We start from the raw sequence: 17,852 nt of genomic DNA on the forward strand, positions 1-17,852 counted from the left end.
GCCCTGAAGTTGTCCTTCTCCTTGCAGGCGGTCCGGCCGGGTCCAGCACTGCCGGATCCGCTCCGTCATGGAGGGCGGGACCATGAAGTACTTCCTGACTGACAACATCATGTTCACCAGCATCTATGACCTCATCCAGCACTACCGTGAGACGCACCTGCGCTGTGCCGAGTTCGAGCTCCGGCTCACCGACCCCGTGCCCAACCCCAACCCCCACGAGTCAAAGCCGTACGTGTGCTCAATGCTGTCGGGACAGCAGAGCTCAGGCGTCCACCCACAGGTTTAGTGGGTGCAGACACCCTTGCGGGTTATGTTCGCGCATCAGATTAGCCAGGCTTGTGGGTGTGCCGGGGCCCAAATCCCCACGAGGCCCCTCACCAGGGTGCCCGGGATCTCCCCGGGATGGCCACAGTTGCAGACCCCTACTCCGCCTTACTTTTGCCCTGTCCTCTCCGTCCCTCTGCCTCTTTCCCTGCCTCCATACCACTATCTTCACAGTCCTGAGCTCTTGGACTTGGATTTTCAGAGGTGAATTTTGGCCCGGTGATAATCTTTGTGCTTGTCAAAGCTCATTCCCGTTCATTGTGAAAGTGAACAAGAAAAACGTAATTGTAAAGATTTTCCCTTCGTTTTTTTTTTTTTTAATCTAGTAAAATGAATAGGAGTTATGCTTTCTGAAGGGCTAACCAATTTTGAAAACCAGAAAAATATTTTTAAGCAGAAGGCTGCTAAAATGTACGTTTCTGAGAAGCCTTGTAACTTACAGCCGCTTGCTTTCTTTGGTCTATATTCATATAGACTGCCTATTCAAATTGGCTTTTTCTTATCTTTAAAAGCATCCAAAGACCAACCAACCAGACAGACCTTTTGAAAACTCAATTCCCTGTGTTCTCTGCCTCCAATTTTCTGAGATTCTCTGCTGTGACTGATGCTGGCACTGAGTCAGGCCGATGGGGGGTGGGGGGCGAGGGGGTACAGTTCATTTATTCTCTCATGCTCCAAGCAGACCTCCGTTATGAGTGTTTTACCCAAGCTACATGTTGGTGGTCTTTGAAAAAATTGCTGTTTTGAGTGATGTGTTGGGGTGGGGAGGCCCACTGTGTAATTTCCGCCGTGTTTTCTGGGGCCGTATGCCAGGCCTCCTCACGGCTCATTGCGTCCTCCGCTGTGCGTGGCCCTCTCACTTGGTCCCCTTCCTGTGCCACAGGTGGTACTATGATGGCCTGAGCCGCGGGGAAGCAGAGGACATGCTGATGAGAGTTCCCCGGGACGGGGCCTTCCTGATCCGGAGGCGGGAAGGTACCGACTCCTACGCCATCACCTTCAGGTGAGTGGGCGGGCTGCAGCCTTCTGGGAAGGACAGGAGCGGAGAGCGAAGGGGGTGCTGCGGCTGGCGGTTTACCTCCGCGTCCGCTCCCAGAGGGTCAGCGGGGAGGACAGCAGTGATAGCAAAAGCGGCCTGTGCTCACAGGAGCACGCAGCGTGCTGGCACAGGTCTGTGTTCTTGAGAGTAGCACGTGTTACATTAACTCACTTCATCTTCCGGCAGTTGGAGGACTTGGGTCGTTATTTTTCACAGGAGGACGCTGAGGCACAGAGAGGTGAATAAGTAACTTGCAGAAACGTGCAGGCAGGAAGGGCGGTGGAGCTGGGATCTGAACCCAGACAGCCCTGGCAGGCCCAGATCGGTGACGGTGTAGACAGGATTTCCTCCCATCTGCACTCGCCACCCAGCGCTGCCGGTGGAAAGGCCTTAGGGACCAAGCGTCCATAGGACGGTGGTTCTCGGCTTGAATTCCACCCCAAGACGCCGGATTCCTCCAATTTCCACCAGTGACAGCGTTGGGAGGGTTTCAGACCCATTTCCTACTGTCCCTCCATCTCCCCTACCACGGTGTATTCTCAGCGTAGGGCCTAACTAACATTCCAGACGCTGGGTTGCCATGAACACTTCCTCTGATTGAGTCTTTCGCTTACCCCATGAGGGGTAGGTCCCAGACTTCAAATAAGAAAATGGGAGGCCCAGAGAGGTTGAGCAACCTGTCTACAGCCACACAGGCTAGTCCTGGGCTGAGGCAGAATTTCAGACTTGGGCCCCTCCGTGTCCACAGCCTGCTGTTTTCGCTGTGAGGTCTGAAGCAAGAGGCTCGTGGCCCAAACTGGGCCTATGGATGTTTTTCTCAGCCTACACAGTTACGTGAAACCCTGAGAAATTTCACTTGAAGATTTAGGTTCCTTCGTGTGAAAAGCGGGAGGCAGTGGTAGCTGTTGCCACGGGGCGATGCTGGTTACCAGCTAGCTGCACGGAGGGGCCCTGGTGTGGCCAGGCTGCTCCTGTTCCTTCCATTCCTGTTGCCCTGGCCCCTGTGCCGCGGTTGCCCCCCCAGGCTGCCCCCTGGGCATTTGGAGCTGCCTCCTTCTCCCCCGTCACTGATGACTTCTTGGGCGAGCGGATGGCGGTGGCAGTGGAGGTCATTATCGTGGCCATTTGCCGAGGATCCACCGCGTGCCAAGAATCTACCAGAGTCTGCTCCGGCCAGAGTGACTCTCCTATGCTTTGTGCCAACACAAAAAGTGGGGTTAATTGGCGACTAGTGGAGATGCTCGAGAGGCGAAGCTGGCTTCCAACAGGCCTGGGTCCGTGTCTCCCCTGCAGTTCTTGGGATGCTATCTCTTGGCTTCACGTTGGTTGCCAGGACGGTGTCCAGCAGAAAAGACGAGTCCTGTGATGTATAAAGTCCCCCTGGCCCCTGCTTGAGCTGGGTGTCATGGTTCTCTGATTGGGCACCTTCAAGCTGGCCCGGGGGGTGGGGGGCGGTTGGAGTCACTTCATTGGATGAAGGTGGGCTGGTGGTACCAGGGCGGTACCCTGAAAGCTGGAGTTTGGAACTTTTAGGGGTTAGCACAGGTTCTGTGAGCACCTACTATGTGCCAGGCTGTGAGCGGGGCTGCAAGAATACAGAAGTGATAAAAACCGCGTGGTCCTTGCTCTCATGAGCCCAGCGGTCTGCGGCGAATGAGCGACCTCCTGTCGGTCACGAGCGTTTCTTTCTTTTGAGCGATTCCCTCTTATTTAGCATTGCCTTGCCGCTAGCGGTGGTCAGTGCGTGCTGGCTGAGTGAGCTGGTGATGAGGGCTTTGTGTCTCAAAGAGGAGAGGAAGGGAAGGCGGTTTCCATCATGCTGGAATGGTGAACGTCCCTGGTCTCCACCCACCGCGTGCCTGTGGGGGACGCTCCGTCACCGCAGTAGTCAAAAATGACCTCCCCCCACCGCCCAGACTCTTCGAAACTCACTCTGGTCAGGCTGTGGGGTGGGTGTCACTGTCCCTCACTGGCAAGTGTCGCCTGCAGCAGGAGAATCGGGCACAGAAACGCGTTGCTGTCGTACTGTGTGGTGAGTGCCACAGACGGTGGTCGGGCAGGTGGCCCAGGGCAAGCAGGAGCTCTTGGGGGACCAAAGGGGGATGTGCTCCATGCAGAGGGAGAACAGAGGGCTGGAGCAAATTTCCTTCCCTCTCCCCTCTGCCCAATATCTGCAGAATGCCTCTCCTGGGTCTGGTGCTGGTCTGAGCTCTGAGAACCCAGGCTGAACTTGGGGCTAGATCTCTACAGGAGAGGACGCGCGTCCTCACAGAGAGATGCGCTCTAGGTGTGATCGGGGCAGGTGTACCTCTGTGGGACATGGGAGCAGGGGCTTCTTGGCGGAGCTAAGACCTCAGGCCACGGTGACCCCTGGTTTGTAGCAACCAGGTGACTGGAAAGTGCCGTTCACACTCAGCCCTGTTCCTGTCTCCCTTTTTGATTCTTCTCTTGCCGGAGAAGCTCATTTTGACTTGACTTTGGTTATATTTTCCTAACCGTTCACTCATTGAGTACCCTCGGAGTGCTGGGCACATTGCAAAGGGCTCACCCTGGGTTATCTGTCAGACACGGTCCTGACACGTGCCGTGACACAGGAACTGTGGGTCCCCAGCACCGTGGAGGACGAAACTGAGGTTCAGACAGGTTACCTGAGGAAGGAACCAGAACCTGACCCATACTCTTCACCTCAGCATCCTGGAGCCTTCCTGCCCTAGGGGGCTTTTGTAAAAAGTTAAAAAAAAATTTGTTCTTAACGCTTATTTTTGAGAAGGAGCACAAGCAGGGGAGGGGCAGAGCAAGAGAGGGACACAGAATCTGAGGCAGGCTCCAGGCTCTGAGCTGTCAGCCTAAAGCCCAACATGGGGCTCGAACCCACGCACCGTGAGATCATGACCTGAGCCAAAGTCAGACACTTAATTGACTGACCCTCCCAGGCAACCCCAAAAGTTTAAAATTTTTTATTAAATAAATATATTCTTATTTATTTATTTATTTATTTATTTATGTTTTCATTTTATTTTTGAGATAGAAAACGAACAAGTGGGGGAGGGGCAGAGAGAGAGGGAGACAGAATCGGAAGCAGGCTCTGAGCTGTCAGCACAGAGCCTGTTGCAGGGCTCGAACTCACGCACTGTGAGATCATGACGTGAACTGAAGTCAGATGCTCAACCAACTGAGCCACCCAGGCGCTGCTATATAAATACATTCTCTAAAAAAAATTAAGGGGTGTCTGGGTGGCTCAGTTGGTTGAGTGTCTGACTTCAGCTCAGGTCATGCTCATGCAGTTCACAAGTTCAAGCCCCACATCGGGCCCTATGCTGACAGCTCAGAGCCTGAAGCCTGCTTCAGATTCTGTGTCCCTCTCTCGCTCTGCCCCTCCCCTACTTGCACTCTTTCTCAAAAATAAATATTAAAAAAATAATAAAAAATTAAGATATTGCAGTGAAGGCTAAACCCCCTGTGGTCCTTCTCATCTGGGTCCTTGTCCTGTAAGAAAACACACTTTCTTAACTGTTATCATGTGTGGACTTAAAAAAAAAATTTCCTCCATGGACACGTACCTATGGAAAATACATCGTATTCCCTTCCATTTTTAAAAAATACAGATAGGATCATAGTATAGCTTCATCTTGCAACTTTTTAATAAAATACTCCTGCAACTATTCTGCCACTGAGGCAGAAGTCTTAGAGCATTTTTTTTTTACAAGACTTACTGAATTAGTGGCTTCACAGGATGTGTTTTTTTAAAACAATGAAAACATAAGGTGCAAAATCTTAAAAGATAAGTAGCTCGCCCATAGTAGTTATGCCTTTAGAACGTTTTGACAAGATGCTTTGGGCTGTAAAGTTGAGATCAGAACTTATTTTCCTAAAGGCTTCTGTTCTTGCTGATAAAAGCTGGTAAGACCGAAGATTGTTGTCCATTTTGGATTTTTCTGACCTCATGTTTCAACTGGGTGAGGCGATAAAAGACTTGTTTTCCTTTTGGGGAAAAACAAAACAAAACAAAACACCTCATCGTTCCAGTAGTTGGAGCACTGAAGATAAGGTTGAAGGATTTGGGCCTCAAATCCCAGAGTTCTAGAGTAGAGATCAGCAAACATTTCCTGTAAAGGACGAGAGGATTTTAGGCCCTGTGAGCCGCGTGGTCGCTACCCCAGCTCCTGTCAGCTCGGCCACTGTAGAGTGAAAACAGCCCCAGGCCGTATGTAAACGGATGAACGGGGGGGGGGGGGGGGGGGGGGGGGGGCCGTGTTTCAATAAAACTTTATTTACAAAAGTGAGGGCAGCAGTGGGGCAGGTGGGTGTGTGTGGTATGTGGGCCAGATTTGGCCTTGGGGCCATTGTTTGCTAACCCTGCTCTAGACACCAGGACCTTCCCAAAGTCAAGTCCTGTAATTGGGGAGGAGGGGGCAGACGAGAGGAACTAGCAGTATCTCTTGTGAGGCACAGGTTCTTCTTGTGTTTCTCTGTTGAAAAGATCCGTGTGCTTCACAGGACTGCCGCACCCTGTTTATTTCTCTGGTTCCCTGAGGATGGACACGCAGGTTGTTGCTAGTTAGCAGGGCCGCGTAACAATTGTCTGGTGTTGCGGATTTCGGCGCCTCAGCTCCCTGCCGTCTTCCCTCTCCAGGGCCAGGGGCAAAGTAAAGCATTGCCGCATCCATCGGGACGGCCGGCACTTTGTGCTGGGGACCTCTGCCTACTTCGAGAGCCTCGTCGAGCTGGTCAGTTACTACGAGAAGCACGCGCTCTACCGGAAGATGCGGCTGCGCTATCCCGTGACGCCTGAGCTGCTGGAGCGCTACAATATGGTAGGCGCCCACCTCCCCCGTGATGTGGCGCCGTGTCTATTCAGCAGACCCTTGTCGAGCGCTTCTCACGTGTCCAGGAACCGCCCTAGGTCCTGGGGACAGAGACCCTGCCCTCATGCTGCGTACGGTCTAGTGGGGCGGGAACCAGATAATAAGGGAGACGAAGAAGACACATCACGTATCAGGTGGCCGCCGGTGCTGTAGAGAAAAACTGGGCAGGTGGAGAAGTGGATACAGAGTGACGGGGAAGGCGCTGCGGTGCGAAGAGGGTGCTCTGGAAAGAGGTCATTGAGAAGGAGTCATTTGAGCAGATGCCAGAGTTGGTGAAGGAGTGAGCCGTGCCGCTATGGGAAGGACCTGTGCGAGTGCAAAGGTCCTGAGGTGAGGGCGTGACTGGAGGCACAGAGAAGCAGCCAGTGTGGCCGGAATTGAGTGAGCCAGAGTGGGACGAGAATTAAGGAAGGATGGGGCTTATGGGGGACTGCATGGTGCGGGGCTGGGTTGGCCCCTGTGAGACACCGGCTTTTGTTCTGAGTGGAGAACGGACCTGATCAGAAGACCATGTCTCTGTTCTTGTCACGTGGATTCAGTAATGTATTGAGGAGAGATTTAGGATACAGCCACCACGAGCCAGGACTGGTCCAAGCTACTGGGAGTGTGGGGAACAAAAGTCTGCCTCGGGAGATTTAGGTTCAGGACAGGCCTGCAGGCACGTGCAGAAAATGTCCCCGGCAGCGTGGATTGCAGTGAGGCAGATACAGTGAGGTTGGGTGCTGCTTTGGGTTGAGCCGGAGAGCTCAGAAAAGGTTTCCTTGAGAGGCTTAAAACACGAGCCCAAACCTGACAGGGAGTGACTGGGCCATGGGGCGCTACGGAGGAAGCCAGTTCCAGGTCGAGGGAGCAGCCACGGCACAAGCCCTGGGGTGACCCTGAGGGATAGTGACCGACATCAGAGGGCAGGCAGGGTCTCCAGGGTGTGCTGGTGAATGTGACCTGTCGGGGTTCATGGCATTTGCCAGTTCCCATCATCTAAATGGTTCCACGGGGGCCGGTCTACAGCTGCCAACTCAGAACGTGGGTCAGGGAGACGTGGACGCCGGGCTCTTGTGGGCTGTGAGGTAGTGGCAGCACGCCTCCGGGTCCCAGGGTTTGTGTTTTCACAAAGGAGTGTAGGGCCTGGCACACGGTAGGCCGGCCTAGGGCCCTCTCTCATGCGGGGGGCAAGTTTCCGAGTTCGGGCTTCTCACCATCTCTGCCAGGAGGCAGGAGTTAACTGTGAGGTTTCAACCCTTGTGCCAGAGAGCTGCCTGGAACCCGTGTTCTGTGTCGGGCTGCCCCAGGACCTTGGATGCTTCCATTTGTTCCGCTCTGTTCTTTTCCAGGAACGAGATATCAACTCCCTCTATGATGTCAGCAGGATGTATGTGGATCCCAGTGAAATCAACCCGTCCATGGTATGGAGCCAGCCTTGTAATTCACACCATTACCGGGTCCCTGGCATGGCATGGGGTCCCCTCCCAGCTACAACAGGGCAAGGGAACATTTGGGCAAACTTCGCTTCCCCTCCCCACCCCCTTTTTTTTTGAGAAGAAATGATGATTGACAATGTGAAATCTAGTTTCCGGGAAGAGGTTAATAGAATTCTACCCAAACGCAACCGCGCCCTGCTAAAATTCTGAGGTTTGATGAACCACCTTTGGGCCAAACAGCTTCTAATTAAAAATCTTTCAAATGTTGCTTGCTCACTGACTGAGCCCGTGGTGTTTATGAATTCCGTTTGGTTCACCGACCCCTTTGCAGCGTGCACGTTATCTCCTGTTCCCACCCTGGCTGCTGTGTGATTTCACTCGGTGTAGGGGGGAGGGGGGGGCGGGTTTTTACTCTTGGCCCCCAGCCCCTCCTCGTTCTGGTTCCATCTCACATAGAGTTTGAGCTGCAGAGGAAGAATGATGGCGAATTTTCTTTCGGGGCAGGGTTGGATATGGCACGCAGTTCATGTCTTGCTAAGGAAAGGGCCCTAAGGATGGGCTCTGTAGAAATCCAGAGACGAACTTCTTTTCTTTCTTTCTTTTTTTTTAATTTACAATCCTTGGCCAATGCAAATCCTTTTCAGCAAGAAATGAAGGCTTGGAAGGATGTGGACACATGGGCTGTGTGTGAAATTATTAGAGGACTTTTATCGGGAAGAAGGCTTTGGTAATAAGAATGACATGACCTTGTGTCAGCCAGGTGTCAGGGGATGGTGGGGACTGTGGTAAACTGAGGAACTCACACCCCATCTCGAAGGCAGCTGTGCCCGTTGGTGCTTGATGGCTGCCTTTCCAGAGAGCAGGCCAGCTTTTCTGATTTCTCAAGGCACACCAATCATCCAGGTGCTTGATGTGAATTTGCCCCATTTTTAAATTTTAACCCAAGTTGCAGAGAAAATCATCCTATAAGTGAGGCAAGTAAAACACGACTGTGGCTGCACTTGATCGCCGACTGCCAGACTATGGCGAGCGCCTCAAAAGAAAATTACCGCTGTTATTATGATGGAAAACGGTTGAACAATTAAAAAAAAAAAACCCACTCTGAAGATGAGGAAAATAATTAGCCCTGGTCTCACCCTCCTAACCCAGTCGCTGTCTGCATTCCTGGGTCTCTGCCCGCATGGAGATGTATTTTACAATCCCCACCACCCACACTTGCCATTTCTATTCTGCTCTGTTCACTTGCTGCTTGTCCTGTGTGATTTCTCCTTTGCTGATTTGCCTCGTGACTATTCTGGCTCAAACTGGTAGGCCAGGTAATTGAGGTAAAATACATGGCTTGCGGTTTTGACTTAAAAAAAAAAAAAAGAATGGGTTTTTAATGCTGCAGAATGTTTTGGGTGGCTGTGCCGGTTTAGCTATGTCCCCGTCAGTGGCCGTGTACGTCATCTCTAGTCTTTGTCCTTCTAGTTAACACTAAAAGGAACGTCACCGGTGAGGCTTTGGGCATCTCTTTGCATCGTTTCCTTGGGAGGAGTTCTTGGAACTGGAAAGACTATATCAGTCGTAATAGGGGACGCGTCTGGCTGGATGGCCACATATCAAGCCTTGTTCTAAGCACTTGACAGCCCATTAATCCCATGCATCGGGTACGGTTTCTGTGCCCTCGGCATAGCTAGCAAGGTACAGAGCTGGAACGTGGCCCCGGGCGGTCTGGCTCGGGGGCATTTGCTCTTAGTCATTTTGTTGTGCCGTCTGCCAACCTGGTCACCTGATGGACAGCTTATTTCTCTCGTTCGTGGGGGGCCTGCCATGAGGCCTCCTCCTGCCCTCTGTCAGTCTGGAGACTGGCTCCTCGTGGAAGCCACTCTATGGCACCTCCCTTTGCCACTGGCTGCACCTTACAGCCTTAGAGCCTGGCAGTGGCCTGGGAGGTTGATGGGGGAAAATGTGTCCTTACGTCCGCCTAGAACCCACGTTGCTTCTTACAGAAGACCAGCATGAACTATGGTCATAGCTGATTTATTTCTGAGCTCAGCCACTTAGCCGCTGGTTGACCTTGAGGGGGCCGGTCCTCATCCACACTCCCTGGTGACTTTGGGAGCTCCTTGGCAATGCATTACTAGCTCTTTGCCAGCAGATGGTGCTGTAACCTTGGACTGAAGCTCCCTGTTCCCTAAAGAGCGGAACCAACGCAGACCCCTCTCTCTGCTTGTGTCGCCCAGCCTGACCTTCTCCTTCTTGTTTTCCCTCAAAGCCTCAGAGGACCGTCAAAGCTCTGTATGACTACAAAGCCAAGCGAAACGATGAGCTGAGCTTCTGCCGTGGGGCCCTCATTCACAACGTCTCCAAGGAGCCCTGGGGCTGGTAAGACTGAGGGGGGCTGGGCTGCTTGCTGGATGAACTTGACTTGTCCCTTCTTGCCAGTGAGACTCGGGTGCCGGCTGAGCTCTGACGCCCTTTCTCTGCTGTTCCGGGCTGGCTTTGACTCTTGTACCCTCCCTGGGAAGGTGGTTTGATACATGCTGTATTCAGAAAAGCAGATAAACCACCATATTTCACATCATATTAAATATTATTTTAGTTATAACAGCAGCGGCCACTTACTGAGCCCTTCCTCTGTGTCACCTGCTTTCATACATGGTCTCACCAGATTCTCATTACAACTCTCGGAGTTGACTGTGGGTCTCCCCACTTTACAGAGATGGCAAATGAGGCTTTCCAAGGTTGTACAGCTCTTAAATAGCGCAGGTCCTTCCCACGACACGAGCCTGTGTATTCTTCTGAGTTCAGATTCTTCCGCTGATGCTTAGTCCTGTGCAGCGGCCCTACCCCCGACTGAAGCAGGGACGTTTTTAGGTCACAGATACCTGGGTATGCTGGGGCTCAATGACCTTTTCTCTCTTTTCACCTGGGGCAAAAATCGAAAAAAGTTGTGCTGCCCATCCATGAGTCCCTGGACCGGTGTTTTTGCAGGACTATTTTTCCCTTTAAGCGGTAAGAACTTGTCTGTAACCACGAGCACCCCCAGGGACTCAATTCACAAGCGCAGCATCCTTTTGTCCCGCAAGATAGCTGGACCTGACGGAGAAATCTGAACAGCAGCTTGATAGGAGTGCCTCTTTATGTCAGGAACCATCGTAAGCGCTTCATCTGAAATAACTCCTGTAAACCCACACAGTGGCCCTGAGAGGTTCTGGTGTTACCTGCATCGTACATGTGAGGAAACTGTGAGGCACAGATAAGTACAGTAACTTGTCCAGGGCCGCACAGCAGGCTGAGATCTGAAGCCAGGCCTTCTGATTCCAGAGCCCCTACTCCTGACTTGACTCAGGTACTAAGTTCAGGGGTTTTCAAAGTTGTTTTCGTGTTGTTGTTTTGTTTTGCTTTTTGAGAATGCCCTCCTTTTAATTTTTTTTATTTTTGAGAGAGAGAGGGAGACACAGAATCTGAAACAGGCTCCAGGCTCTGAGCTGTCAGAACAGAACCCGCCCGACACGGGGCTCAAATTCACAAACGGCATGCTCATGACCTGAGCCAAAGTCTGATGCTTAACCGACTGAGCCACCCAGGAGCCTCGAGATGCCCTCTTTCTAATCCAAATCTTCCCTGGATCCCCAGCGTCAAAAAAAGGTTAACAACAGAGTGATCTGCTGAAGCTGGGGTTGGGGCTCAGCTCTCCCGTGTGGCCTCCCCACGGAGACCCTGGAGCTCCCTCTGTGAGGCTCCCAGCCGCAGCTTGCCAGCCATGTTGTGTACCCGCCTCTCCCTGAGGGGCACAGCCAGAACCCGGGTCTCCCCTGGGTCCACGATGCCCCTTTCTGCACCCTGCCTCTGTTGAGGTCCCCGTTCCATTTGTGTGGGTGACTTGGACCAAGGAGCAGGTAGACCCCAGGTGACCTCTTTAAATCACACACTTTTCCACGCATGGCACAGCCCTCCTGCCTTTGCACACGTCCGAGGTGGGGTGCTTATCATTTCCAGGGCTCCTGAGGTGAACTGAGGTGCTGGTGTAAGTGGCATTGGCGAGGGGCCGTGGGTCAACTTTGTCTGGTGGCAATGGCACCACCTAGTGGGGTGTTGTCACTGTGCCACTCTCCCGTGCATCCTCCCAGCCTAGTTCCAAAATGGTGGGGGTTTTGTCCAAACTGGGATGCCTTTGAGAATGAAGGGAATGGGATTGTTAATAATGACCCCTGGGGGCGCCTGGCTGGCTCAGCTGATTAAGCATCCCACTCTTGATTTCAGCTCAGGTCATGATCTCACGGTTTGCAAAATCGAGCCCCGTGTTGGGCTCTGTGCTGGAAGTGTGGAGCCTGCTTGGGATGGTCTCTCTCTTAAAATAAATAAATAATTTTTTAGAAAGTTTTTTTTTTTTTTTTTAAATAATTGTACCTCGACCACAGGTATGGCCTGCCTAGTTTGGGGCAAACAGTATTTACAGTCACCCTGAATACAGCCAGTGTTTGCCTGAAACGGGTCTGGAGAAATGGAGGTGAGGTGGGTGTGTGGCAAACCTGTATTTCCGCCAGGCCATGGGACGATCGGTCCTCCCTCTGCTTGGATTCAGGTCCACGTTTACTAAGATGGAGAAAGGTCTCACATAGTGGGGAAGACAGAGACAGAAGTTATATGAAAGGTGCACACTGCCTCCACAGCTGTGGGGACAGATGCCATGGAGCACAGAGGCAGAACACTCAGCCTAGGCGGCAGTCAGGGAAGGCTCCCTGGAAGAGGCATTTCTGAGCTGAGTCTTAAACGGTTAGTAGGCACAAGCTGGATACGAAGGGCGTGGACTGAGGCATGGAAGCTAGGCGGCATGGCAGGGACAGAAGGGTGGAGGTGACAGGCGGTCTGGGATGAGGGTCAAGTTTGAGTCACAGACAGGAGTCAAGGTCCGAGAGTGCCTGCAGTCAGGTGAAAGAGTCTGGGCTTGATTCGGAAGACTTTGGCAGCTGTGGGTGTGGTGAGGTCAGAGATGGGTTCTGGAAAGAGCCTCCTGGCTGCAGAGTGTGCCTACAGGAGGACACTTGGAGGGAGTAGCCCTGCGTGCCTGGGCACTGCTTCGGGGGAGAATCTTGGAGGTGACCACAGTTTGGTGGAGTTGAGACGCATACAGAGATCGGTTATGTTCCTTGTTATCAGTGCCGTCAGAGGAGGCAAGAAGGTTGCGGGGGGGCGGTATTTTAGCCGAGTAACAAGAACGTTATTTGAGCACTTAATGTATACTGGATGCTGTTAAAACTGCTCAGCATGTGCTTAGCCCTGTGGTTCCAATAAAATCCTCTGAGGGGAGGGGGCAGTGGGTGGCTCAGTGGGTTAAGCGCCCGGCTTCGGCTCAGGTCACCATCTCAAGGTTTGTGAGTTGGAGCCCCACGTCGGGCTCTGTGCTGACAGCTCGGAGCCTGGAGCTGCTTCGGGTTCTGTGTCTCCCCCTCCCCTCTCTCTCTCTCTCAAAAATAAATAAACCTTTAAAAAACATATATGAGGGGCGCCTGTGTGGCTCAGTTGGTTGAGTGCCCGACTTCGGCTCAGGTCACGATCTCGCGGTCCGTGAGTTCGAGCCCCGGGTCGGGCTCTGTGCTGACAGCCCAGAGCCTGGAGCCTGCTTCGGATTCTGTGTCTCCCTCCCTCTCTGCCCCTCCCCTGCTCATGTTCTCTCTCTCTGTCTCTCAAAAGTAAACATAAAAAAAAAAAATGCTCTGAGGGAGGTACTTGGATTATCCCCATTTTACAGATGGAGAGTCTGGGGCACAGAGCACCTATGTAGTTGGCAGTGGAGCCGGAATGTGATGCCAGCCTGTAGGGCTCCAGAACCTTCCTTACCCCGTCCTTATCCCTAAGTTCACAGCCCTCCCTGAAGTGGGGCTGGGAACGCTCTAGACTTGAGCTTTTGTCCCAGATGGCCTCTGACGTCCACGTAAAGCACTGAAACTTCTGATGTCTCTGACCAAACGTTAGAATTCTGTTGTAGGGAGGGCGCTGACCCTGTGCCCACTCACTGCTGATTTAAAAAAAGCCGATGACCCCTTTGAAATGCTGTGTTGTCACAGATAATGACCACGGCCTCTGGTCGCTTGGCCACCTGCTGCCTCTCCCCAGCCGGCAGCTGGGATCTGACCACCAGTGATTAACTCTGCCCCACGAAGGCCCTCTGCTGCCCTCTGTTTTTCCCCAGGTGGAAAGGAGACTATGGGACCAGGATCCAGCAATACTTTCCATCCAACTACGTTGAGGACATTTCAACGGTCGATGTGGAAGAACTGGAAAAGCAGGTGAGTCTAGACTGTCACACAGGGACCCCTGCGGACCCGGCTTCTCAGCAATCCGGGGAGCCGTCTCCGTGGGTTCCCGTCACACATGCTGCTGTGTGGTCCCTGTGGAGCACCGGAACAGGGACGACGGGGTGACAGGGAAGTCGGGATTGTCCCCTGAGTTGTCGGGGGTGAAAGTCACTGTGACAAGCCTGTCATGTTTTAATCAGGTTGTGCCGGGCTGGAAGGCTTTGCATATGCAGGACAGGTCCCTCCGGAGTGAAAATGGCCAAACGGGGAATTTGTCCTTTGCTTAAAGCAGCTTGCAAATGAAACACATTTAGTTTGGCCGCCAGACATTCGGGACGTGCTTGGTGTGAGTAAGCAGGTGGGCTTGAGTGGCAGTGAATTGAGGCCCTCGTGGTGACACTGCCAACCTGGTGTCTGTCCCCCAGCCTCCTCTTGCCCCGAAGGCCTAAAGAACATCCGCCGTCAGGTGACAACACTGGGCCGAGGACGGACTTGTCGTAATGAGCACCTTAAGGCCTTTCCAAGCCCAAGGAACTTCCTCAGGGAGTTGGGGCAATCTGGGAGGGCTGCACAGAGTAATGTGCGTTTGAGTGTTAGAGGTCCAGTTGGAGATCAGGAGCAGGACCGGCAGAAGGGAAACCGGGCAGGAGGCACAGCCTCACGGAAGGTGTGGTGGTGGGAACGTGGCTGTGTCCGGCACGCCGGGCCTGTGGCAGGGACGTGACCCCTCACCGCGTCTGTCCCGTGTGGCCCTTACCCCCCAGTCGGCCTTGGCCTGGTGGGGTGGGGGCGGGCCTTACAAGCAGGGGGCAGATGCAGGTCTGCTAGCTGTCCTGAGACCCAGACGTTCTCTGTCGCACGTGGACCCCGGGATCCAGCGAACGTGTGGTGGGAGGGGGAGCTGGAAGGCTGGCCGGGGCCTGGACGGCCCTTCAGACAGATCTCAGAGTGCGGCCATTGCTCCCCGAGGACCTGAGAAGCCACAGAAGGCTCTCGAGCTGGGCTCCGGGAGGCTGGACGGTCCCCTTTCACAGCCACGTCTGAACGGGCATCTAGGACGTTGTCTTGGAACCAGACCCAGCACGATGCTTCCAGACCCGTTCCGGAATTCAGACGGCTTGTTTTTACAGATTGGAAAATGAACTGGCGGACCTGCTGGCACCCACTCACGGCTGGGTCCCCGTCAGCAGCATGCTTCATTATTTAGCGCTCTCCCCACGGGTGGATCCTGTAATGAAAATGCATTTTAAACAGTTCTGCAGGCCGTGTCTCTGCTAAACGGTGCGCTTTGGAAACTGGTTGTCTTTTTATTATTCCCGTTAAGACTAACGAGTTATGTCTTGTTTCCTCACAGATTATTGAAGACAATCCCTTAGGGTCTCTTTGCAGGGGAATACTGGATCTCAATACCTATAACGTCGGTACGTGCACACACGGTCTTAGCGTGGATCGCCACCCGAGTCCCCCACGGCCCCGCCTCGGAAGAGCCCCAGGCGGGGAGGCGGCTGCAGTCCATCCAGCCGTTAGCTGGGCACAGGACACGGAGTCCGTGTTCCTACTCCCAGAGGAGGAGCCCACGCCCGTCACTGACCGTGGGACCCGGCTGAGGTCCTGCGGGGCAGGGCCCTCACCTACACTGCCGTTAGGCCATCTGCCTTACGTTTGCAGAGCACAGGGGGACAGCCCCGGGTTTATCCGGAGGGAGCTTGGAGCCGGGTCTGCTTTGAGCCTCAGCTCTGCCATCACCAGCTCTGTGCCCCTCCGTGCATTACTTCCCCATCGATGCCTCTCTGTCCTCTCCTGCCACATACATAGAAGAGTGGTACCCCCAAAAGGGTGGGATGAGGATTAAGAGACGGCACATGTAATGTGCTTTAGGATGTTACCTGGCACAGAAGACCTCAGACATCTCAGCCAGTGGGGTTACTGAGCAGATAATTTCTCCTCTCATGGCCTTAATTTTCTTTCTAGAAAATACTTTCTCTGCAGAGAGCGTCTATCGCATGCCTGTCTCCTAGCTTCTGGTGGCTCCTGGAGATCTTTGGCACCCCTTGGCTTGTGGCTGCACCATTCCAATGTCTGCCTCTGTCTTCAGGGGCCGTCTTTCCTGTGTCTGTGTCTCAATTTTCCCTCTCCTACCTCTGGTAAGGACGTTAGTTGTTGTATTTAGAAATCCTAACTCCAGAGTGATTTCCTCTCAGGATCCTTAAGTACATCTGCGAAGATCCTTTATTTCCAAGTCAGGTCACATTTGCAGGTACGGGGGCTTAGGGTGCAAGCAGAACTCCTGGGAGAATGCCGCTCGGCCTGCTGTGTATCCCAGGCCGTGATGTAGGTAGAGAGGCCAGACCCCGCCCGCCCTAAGGCAGATGCCCCGGTCCACGCTGACCACGGCTGGGGCAGTGGCGCTTTGGCTGGGCTCGTGAGAGAGGCGGCTTGGGCCGCGTGCCGTCTGGCCTTCCGGGAGGCTGCTCAAGACTTCGTTATTCTCTCCCAAAGTGAAAGCCCCGCAGGGGAAAAACCAGAAGGCGTTCGTGTTCATCCTGGAGCCCAAGAAGCAAGGCGACCCTCCGGTGGAGTTTGCCACAGACAGGGTCGAGGAGCTCTTTGAGTGGTTTCAGAGCATCCGGGAGATCACCTGGAAGATGGACACCAAGGTAGGTGCTGGGCTCATCTGGGCTCCCTCTGCGGAGGCGGGGTCGGGTCTTCCTTTTGAAGGGAAAACTTGCTGGGAGGGGGGGGGGAGGGTTTGGGCCATAGGAGTGCCCACCATCATGGAGGGGAAAGGGCCATTGGTGGTCTCCGGGAAAGCTGGGTCTAGTTCGAACCCTCAGCAGGCTGGGTGTGTGTGGAGCCGTAACTCGATATTTGGGGCCTGGCTGGCCCTATCTGAACGAGAAAGTCCGGTGTTCCTCATTTTGAATGTTCTCTTGTTTGTCAATACTGTTCGGCACGGCCTGGATCCTACCCCATAGGAGGCATTTCCTGAGCTCAGGCCCCTGGACCCATAGTGGCCCCTTGTGCTCAACACGACCCCCTTCTGTCCCTCTGCAAGTTTGTTTTCTTGTGGAGGAACCTGGGCTCCAGATGGAAGTGGACCTTTCAGCGTTTATCATAACTGGAGCCTCCTGTTAGGCTGGAGGTGTTTTGAGAAGGGCGATGTTCTGAGTGAGAACAGGAGGTTGAGAATTAGGCAGGGCTGCACCCACATTTCTCTAGGCCTTAGTTTTCTTATCTGTCAGATGAGCCCAGTCCCTAAGTCACAAGATGAGGGAGGGATGAAATGAGATGATGCATGAAGAGCAGTGGGTCCCGGGGTTGACACACGGCAGACCTCAGGGAACAGTCCTTCAGCATCATTCTGTCCTACCACGAAGACATGGGACACTTGCTGTATCTTGGAGGATGGACCAAGTACCATCCATTCTTTCTTGTGGCCACAGACCTGGGAAGAAATTGTAGGGTTTCCCACGTGCCCAGTTGTTTCTAAGGCAGATACTGACCCAAAGGACCGATTTCTCAGCTTTGCCAGGACTCTGTGGGTCCCTGTGACGCCTGGTTACAGTTGATGAGTCTCCTTCTCCCACGTACTGGGAGCGTCACCCCCCTAGTGGCCCGGTCTTTCCTTGTGCTCGAGTCTAGTCAGGGACTAGAGGCTTGTCACTCCATCACCAGGCACTTGGGATGAGCCCGAGCTTGTGGCCAACACGGCTGCTCCTGCTTTTGTTGCTGGGGGGCGTCCCTTCTGCCCTCCGGTCCCTCTGATGTGGCACAGGGGGGCATCATGATCCTGGGGTTCATTTGGAAGATGAGTTCTTCCGATCTTGTACAGCTGTCCCCCATCCTGGGTAAATGGTGGTCATCGTGATCGTATGGCACCGTTAGTATGTGATGTTGGCATCCTGAGCATCTTCTAGTATTT

General features: G+C 53.5%; 1 protein-coding gene across 5 annotated transcripts in view; it reads left to right on the top strand.

Moving 5' to 3' along the window:
* Window positions 1-17,852, top strand: part of PLCG2 (phospholipase C gamma 2) — a 161,294-nt gene that overhangs the window by 103,388 nt on the left and 40,054 nt on the right. For all 5 annotated transcript variants that reach the window (XM_060650040.3, XM_060650047.3, XM_060650042.3 and 2 more), the window contains 8 exons: window positions 28-228; window positions 1,208-1,327; window positions 5,997-6,177; window positions 7,560-7,631; window positions 9,904-10,013; window positions 13,825-13,921; window positions 15,285-15,351; window positions 16,430-16,587. In XM_060650040.3, the coding sequence (XP_060506023.1) occupies window positions 28-228; window positions 1,208-1,327; window positions 5,997-6,177; window positions 7,560-7,631; window positions 9,904-10,013; window positions 13,825-13,921; window positions 15,285-15,351; window positions 16,430-16,587 (1,006 nt within the window). The remainder of the gene's footprint in view (window positions 1-27; window positions 229-1,207; window positions 1,328-5,996; window positions 6,178-7,559; window positions 7,632-9,903; window positions 10,014-13,824; window positions 13,922-15,284; window positions 15,352-16,429; window positions 16,588-17,852) is intronic.

The sequence above is a fragment of the Panthera onca genome, chromosome E2, assembly GCF_046562875.1.
Source record: "Panthera onca isolate mPanOnc1 chromosome E2, mPanOnc1 haplotype 2, whole genome shotgun sequence".
NCBI classification, from domain to species: domain Eukaryota; kingdom Metazoa; phylum Chordata; class Mammalia; order Carnivora; family Felidae; genus Panthera; species Panthera onca.